An 8672-nucleotide genomic window follows, 5' to 3' on the forward strand; every position below is an offset into this window, starting at 1 on the left:
CAAAGGGAAAGAACCGTAACCAGAGAGAAGGATCCAATATAGTACTGTCTGGCCAGTCAAAGGACCCCATGACTCTCTAGCGGTAGTATCTCAACGGGCGGCTGGTGCCCTGGCCAACCTATTACCTATAGGCGGCATCAAATGATTTCCGGATCTCATCGGATGTTCAGGTACAAATGGATGCTTCTTCGCAAGGTCAAGGGAGACGCGATTGCCTCTGAGAGAGAGAGAGAGAGAGAGAGAGAGATTCCTAATTTGATGTCGTTTTAGACCTACGCATATTTCATAAGGTAGAGGATCGATGGTGAAGATGTCTTATGAGCGATATAGCCTATCAAATCCAGAATATCATACACATAGCCATACACATACAGTATAGGCCTATATATAGACCTAGATGTATACAATTGTATGTAAATATATAAATACACACTACACACACACACACACATATATATATATATATATATATATATATATATATATATATATATATATATATATACAGTATATATATATATATATATATATATATATATATATATATATATACAGTATATATATATATACAGTATATATATATATATATATATATATTCAGCCATTACTAGTCCACTGTAGAACAAAGGCCATTGTGTTTCAGTAGCAATGCACACCCGCAAAATTTCTTAGTTAGTCGAACCATCGTCTTCTCTTCCTTTCCCTGCTTCTTTTACAATCTCTCGGGACCCATATATATATATATATATATATATATATATATATATATATATATATATGTATATATATACAGTGTATATATATATGTATATATATATATATATATATATATATATATATATATGAGAGAGAGAGAGAGAGAGAGAGAGAGAGAGAGAGAGAGAGAGAGAGAGAGAGAGAGAGAGAGAGCCAAATTACTACCATTATTTAAAAGAACTATCGCACAAGCCCCTATATTAAGATCTGCAACTTATTGACACACAAGACCCACAGCATATTGCCATGATTGGTTGCATGCGAATGACGACAGCGGAGTTCTAAGAGTTCGTCCTGATAAAAAGGCTTCCGGCGATGACTGAAGTCACGTTTTCGAACATACTGACTTCACCCTTCATTGCAACAATGTGCAATTTACCTCTCAATAGACGTCGTCCTTATTCTATCATGAGCGAAATTTTGAAGGTTGATCAGGCCTGTCTATTCTTTTTTTCTTTTTTAGGTAATCAATTGTGCCCTAATGGTGGCGTCCTGTGGAGGGACCAATGACGGTGGGTTCCCTCTAGAATTTTCATCAGGAATCTCCCATCGTGTTTCGATAACATTTGTTCATAACAAAGGTTAAAATCTGTCCCCCTACCCTACCTCCCCTCCCGAGATCCGACCTCTATTGCGTCTTTTGAGATAATCTCTGCCTTCCCGGAATCCAACCCACCAGCTTCCTTTTGTCCCAGAGAACCAATCGAAAGTAAGGTAGAGCAATGATGGCCCAGGCAAAGGGCGCACGTCCACTCCCATTCGTCAGAGACCGACATTAGCTCCGCCTTTCTTTGAAGATGCAAGCCAATGAGAAATTTTAGCAAGACCTGTGGGCGTGTCCGGCGATGCGAGATGAGTGAGTGGTCTGTCCCGCACCTCCATCACAGAACGAGCTCTGAACTCATTTTAAATTCCTGAGAGGAGCAGAACATGTGACGAGCAGATGGGTGATGATGCCGAGTGATGTGAGAGTTTATAGCGAAAGCAGTGCCGTTTATGTCTTGGTGGAGATGAAAACACCATTTATGTTATGATCGCCGAGTGTGTCGTACTAAGAGCCCCTGAATAATAATATCAATAATAGGAATAACTAAGTGATCCGTTCTAGACCCACCCAGTCATAGCTCCCGTTGAAGTTCTGTGTATTTTGCGTAGTTTATTCCAGACAAAAGTCGTTATCGAAAAGTGCGTTGACCTCGAGACCTGAAATGACCAGCTCATTGGTGACGTCGCATGTCGGATGACCATGAAGACCGCTGAGCCCAGCAGGCCGCCCTCGACAGACTCCTTCGGCAGCCTTATATTGCCCTCCCCCGTGTCCCTTGCGCCGCTTGTGCCCTCCTCACCCAGCCAAACGTCCTCTTCCTCCTCCTCCGCCATGGCCAGGGACGCCGAAACATCGGGGGTCACCGGCGGCCCCTCCTCCTCCACTACCTCCAGCCCCGACGGGAGCGACGTCCTTCAGAATAAGAATGGCAACCTGCATTTCACGCCGGAGCAGATCGATTGCGTGTGCGAGACCCTCCTGCAGGCGGGTGACATGGACCGCCTGGGGAGGTTCCTCTCGATCCTGCCCATCCACGCGGAGGTGTCTAGGACGTCGGAGGTCATCCTGAGGGCGAAGGCGTCCGTGGCCTTCCACAGGGGCACCTTCAAGGAAGTGTACAGTATCCTGGAATCGAACACGTTCACTTCGAAGTACCACACGGAAATGCAAAACATGTGGTACCGAGCGCATTACAAAGAGGCAGAGAAAATAAGACAGCGTCCTCTCGGTAAGTAAACATAAAAAAGAATTAATTTGCTCTTTTTTAAATTAGGATTATTTCTTATTTCAAATGTGTGCCTTTTGATTAAAGAAAGATACATAACCTATATAAGATGTCTAACCCTCAATCAACTAGGCCTACTCCCATGTGGAAGACTAACATTTTAAATTAGCATTCTTGAATACATTAAAAATTTCAACAAACAACGCTTTTTTTTTTAAGTCTGCATACTATTCAGTTTGCTGTTCATCTATAGATATATTTGTAAATCAATCTATCTGCATATACAACTATCTACGTATTTATGTATGAATGTAACGACCTATATATACATTAGATTCTTATTATTATTATTATTATTATTACTAGCCAAGCTACAACCCTAGTTAGAAAAGCAAGATGCTATAAGCCCAAGGGCTCCAACAGGGAAAAATAGCCCGGTGAGAAAAAAAAATAAGGAAATAAATAAATGATGAGAATAAATTAATAATATATCATTCTAAAAACAGTAACAGCGTTAAAACAGATATGTCCTATATAAACTATTATCAACGAAATTTTACTTAGCAACAACACAGGTTATAGACTAACAAAAACAAAATTCTTACAACTTTACAAATAGGAATAATATCCTAAATCTATCATAACAATTCTATTTGACCACAATGTAGACATGCACGTGATCATTAACGTATTCAAATACATTACATATGAACTCACTGGAATGAATGATACTGTGTAAGAGTCTGGGAACATTAGCTTGAAATTCGACATTAGCGGGGCAGAATTAATAATTAAAATTCAAAACTCGTCGCATCCGTCCATGGTAAGAGAAAATACATAATTTTTTAGAGTGAGTTTATTAGGCCTACTATTTATTATGAATTTAGTCGTCTTTCCAACGCTAAGCAAAGTAGGCTATTTCAGTTATCTAAATTATTACATTTTCCAGCGAATTTAGTTTACGTATGTATATATATATATATATATATATATATATATATATATATATATATATATAAATTATATATATAATTATATGTATATAGATTATATATATATATATATATATATATATATATATATATATATATATATATATAATTACATGTAAATAAATATTTATATATATATTTATACATATACATATATATATATATATGTATATATATACATACATATATATATATATATATATATATATATATATATATATATATATATATATATATTTTCCCTATATGGTAGCCTATGGTGGTAGTATTTTCCAGTAAATTCAATTCATATGCATAAATACCCCAGTAACTTCTCTCAGATATTTCACTTATAAATATAACCACTACACATATATCCTCTGATCATCATTCACATACAACCTACAAACGATACAAAAAAAAAAAAAAAAATTATTGAGTTCAAATAATGTAAAAAAATAAAATTCATCCTAAATTTTTCAATTATCTTTAATAAATATGCAAGTTACTCAAAAAAGAATAATTAAATGCATTCAAAATGGACTACCTCTATACAATATTTTTCCTTAAATATAACATTTGTAACATGTAATAAAAATGTCCAATCTGTAAACGACATTTCTAACTAAATATAACAAGTATATGTAAACGCTAAAACATATAAGCAGGCTTACTAAACATGATAATAAATAGTCCCTTAATCCGCATTCATCAGTTTCAAAGACCTGAGTAAATTGCCAAACAAACTGAATCTTAATGGCTGAACGACTATGAAAGGGGGAAGGGGGAGAGGTTGTTGAATATTTAATTTAAAAAATCCAGAGTAAAACTTTGACTTGAAATATATCATTTCATCTCTGCACTCCTCATTCAATTGTCATGACTGATTATAAGGTATTCATTTTTTCGTAAGTTAGGGGGATGATTTTGGAAGCACTGTACTAGAAATTACACAATTTGGAAACCAATCACTTTACCTAAAGACTCATGTCTTTAGATAATCTATAGTAATAGCACTTTAGAAGCACTTTAGATAAGCTATAATAATAGCACTATAGCTTATTCATGCATACATACAAGTAATGATACTATACGCTTGCATTATACCGATAATTTACAAATGCTACAAAAATAACATCCCAGTACGAAGACCCAGTAATAAAAGGATAAAAATGCAAACCCAATTTACTCTCAAAGACTTTGGCACATAAAGACAACTGTACGTCTTGTGCAAAAATCTCTCCAGAGGAATAACTGAGCATCCCAGGGGTAAGGTTAAGGTTAGCGCCCCAGGGTGCTCCTGTGTCAATGGACACCCGTGGGCCTGGCGCTTCCCCTTGCCATTTCCAGCCATTTTCTTTTCAAGATATTTATTCCATGGCAGTTTGCTTAAATTCACCATGGGTATTTTATCAATTCGATTTTGATTTAACATTACCTAAGATTTCTGGAATTGGCTGCCAAAGGTATTCATTTATATCTTTGCTGATAATCGACTTAAATAGAGTTTGTGATTATAAGCCTAACATCAGACACCGCTTTATATTTATTAATCATCTCCCAGGGACAGACTAGACAAAATCTGAATAATCAATAATTTCCTAGCTAAGATGTTCTAATATTCTTTCCTTGGCTAACAAAATTACCTAGTGGCCTAAATATCTAAATTTGTTTCTTATATTCAACTAATACTATGGACCTAATCCTTATTCTTGGAATTTTTAACAAGTTTCATCTTTATAGCCATTTCTAAGCTATTATCATTATTATTACTATTATGACTAGCTAAGTTACAAGCATAGTTGGTAAAGCTGGATGCTATAACCACAAAGGCTCCAACAGGGAAGAATAGCCCAGTGAGGAAAGTAAATAAATAAACTACAAGAGAAGTAACGAACAATTAATATAATATAATTTAGGGACAACAACAACACCAAAATAGATCTTTCCTATATAAATTATGGAGAGAGATTCATGTCAACCATTCACTGCTTATTCTCGAAACACAATTTCACTTTACATTACTCTTAATAAAAGTTACATTTCCAAACTATTCCCTGCAATGGTTAGCTAGATAACTGTCCTCATTCTTCTTTCACCCATCTTCCCTATCACCTAAAAATAGAACGATTAAAAATTTTCCACAAAACATTATTACTATGGGAGTAATGTAAAATATATCTTTAAATCCGTAATATACAATTTCGACCTGCCGAGAAAGCGTCCCGTGTGATAGGACCACGAAAACAGTCCTTAAATAATGTTAAGTAAGTAACAACAACAACAAAAACAACAACAACAACAAATTAAGGAGTTTCTAGTCCACTGGGGTTTGGCCAGTTTTCAGCACCACGCTGGACACTGCGGATTGGTGATGGTGGGGGACGTAATCTGGTCGCTCATAGCAAACCAACCTAGTATGGGTGGCCTTCCTAGTACAGCTTGGCTGATCACGGCGATCACCACGTTAAGGTATCCCCACTCAGAATGGGAAAGTAAGTGAAACAAGGTTTTAATCGTGAGGATAAAATTAACTCTTTTTAATGTGGCTTAAGAATTTAACCTAATGATACAACGCTATTCATACAGTTATTAAATTTCCTACATTTCTAATTCTAAACGTAACGGCAATGACCTTTCCTAGTAAGTTATCATTATAACCGTAGACCTTTGAAAATGGGTTCCATGAATTTTAAACATAACTATAAATATAATCTTAAAGGTTTGTGTACTTCAAATCCTCCACAACCTTTCCTTAGTCTCAAATTTTAAGTAAAAATTTATTGCCTTTTCAAATAGAAAAGTAATGTCAACTCTCTCTGTGATTTTCAAGATACCCATTGTAAAGAAAATTTGTCTTAAAAATGATAATCCCCCCCCCATTCATCTTATAGAAATTAAACAGATAATAACACTCAGGATAAGAAAAATCATGATTTGGAATAATCGTTATAATAATAGATTTATCAAAGCAGGATTCAGATGCATCTAAACGCAAGACTATAAGGAATAAGCAACTCTTCCAAAAGCCTACACTTCTAAAAGCAACTTACAGGTTCAACACGATCAAAATATATTAAATATCGAAAACATAAAATGATCCCGTGTATAACACACTGGATTTCTTTTCATTTACTGTTTGCAAATAACGATAAGATATATGTTATTTTAACAATTTAATGTCAGTTCAGGATTTGAGTTACACTATTGGTCATTGCTTTTATGAAATTTATCCAAAATGTTTCAAATACACAAGAAATTTTATTTGTCCTCGAATATAAACGTGAAAAGTTCAAAATCATATAACAATTATTATTATTATTATTATTATTATTATTATTATTATTATTATTATTATTATCATTATTATTATTATTACTATTATTATCATCATCTTTATTATCATTATCATTAGCTAAGATATAACCCTAGTTGGAAATGCAGAATGCTATAAGCTCAATGGCTTCGACAGGGCAAAATAGCCAAGTGAGAAAGAGAAATAAAGAAATAAAAAAACTACAAGAGAAGTAACGAACAATTAATACAATAAATTTTAAGAACAGTAACAACATTAAAAAGGGCAACGTTAATATAAACTATAAAGACAGACTTATGTCACCCTCTTAATTTCCAATGTTGTATTCAGGATACTGAATTATATGGTTTATTAAAGATCTTGGCAATGTATCAAATATGAAATTATAATATTTTATATTCTAAATTAATTTCCAGATAAGATTACGAAGCACATGAACTCAAATGGCCCCCGATATTCAATAGATTTTTCATAAAAAATTAAATCATTTCAGTTGTTCAGCAATTGTAATTCCGAATTACCTCTGAATTTAGAGAAATTTAAAGTTAAGGTCACATAAATTCGAAATTAACATCATATAAATGTAAAATTAACCTCATATATATCTAGTTAACTTTAGATAATCTGAAATTAACTTCAGATAAATTCAAAATTTACATCACATAGATCTATAATTAACATCATAAAAACATAAATTAACAACATATAAATCTAAATTAACGCGATATCAATCTAAAACTATCGTCAGATAATATGAAATTAACTGCAGATAATTTCAAAACTAAAATCACATAAATCTAAAATTAATATGATATAAATTTTAATTAACGTCATATAAATCTACAATTAACGTCAGATATTCTGAAATTAACTTCTGATAAATTGAAAATTAACACCACATAAATCTAAAATTAACATTATATAAACCTAAAATTAACATCATATAAAGCTAAATTACCGTCATATAAATCTACAATTAACGTCAGATATTCTGAAATTAACTTCCGATAAATTAAAAATTAACATCACATAAATCTAAAATTAACATTATATAAATCTAAAATTAACATCATATAAATATAAATTAACGTCATATACATCTACAATTAACGTCAGATATTCTGAAATTAACTTCTGATAAATTAAAAATTAACATCACATAAATCTAAAATTAACATTATATAAATCTAAAATTAACATCATATAAATCTAAATTAACGTCATATACATCTACAACTAATGTCAGATATTCTGAAATTAACTTCTGATAAATTAAAAATTAACATCACATAAATCTAAAATTAACATCATATAAATCTAAAATTAACATCATATAAATCTGAATTAACGTCATATAAATCTACAATTAACGTCAGATATTCTGAAATTAACTTCTGATAAATTAAAAATTAACATCACATAAATCTAAAAGTAACATTATATAAATCTAAATTAACGTCATATAAATCTAAAATTAACATCATATAAATCTAAATTAACGTCATATACATCTACAATTAACGTCAGATATTCTGAAATTAACTTCTGATAAATTAAAAATTAACATCACATAAATCTAAAAGTAACATTATATAAATCTAAATTAACGTCATATAAATCTAAAATTAACATCATATAAATATAAATTAACGTCATATAAATCTACAATTAACGTCAGATATTCTGAAATTAACTTCTGATAAATTAAAAATTAACATCACATAAATCTAAAAGTAACATTATATAAATCTAAATTAACGTCATATAAATCTAAAATTAACATCATATAAATCTAAATTAACGTCATATACATCTACAATTAATGTCAGATATTCTGAAATTAACTTCTGATAAATT

General features: G+C 32.1%; 1 protein-coding gene and 1 long non-coding RNA gene across 2 annotated transcripts in view; one reads left to right on the forward strand and one right to left on the reverse strand.

The window, feature by feature from the left end:
• LOC137653128 (uncharacterized) overlaps positions 1-8672 on the reverse strand; it is a 185872-nt gene that overhangs the window by 55393 nt on the left and 121807 nt on the right. The gene's annotated exons all lie outside the window — the stretch shown is intronic.
• LOC137653127 (homeobox protein SIX6-like) overlaps positions 1697-8672 on the forward strand; it is a 99887-nt gene continuing 92911 nt past the window's right edge. The window contains exon 1 of the mRNA XM_068386518.1: positions 1697-2531. Coding sequence (XP_068242619.1) covers positions 1997-2531 — 535 coding nt within the window. The 5' untranslated portion in view covers positions 1697-1996. The remainder of the gene's footprint in view (positions 2532-8672) is intronic.

Source organism: Palaemon carinicauda, chromosome 14, assembly GCF_036898095.1.
Source record: "Palaemon carinicauda isolate YSFRI2023 chromosome 14, ASM3689809v2, whole genome shotgun sequence".
Taxonomy (NCBI): Eukaryota; Metazoa; Arthropoda; class Malacostraca; order Decapoda; family Palaemonidae; genus Palaemon; species Palaemon carinicauda.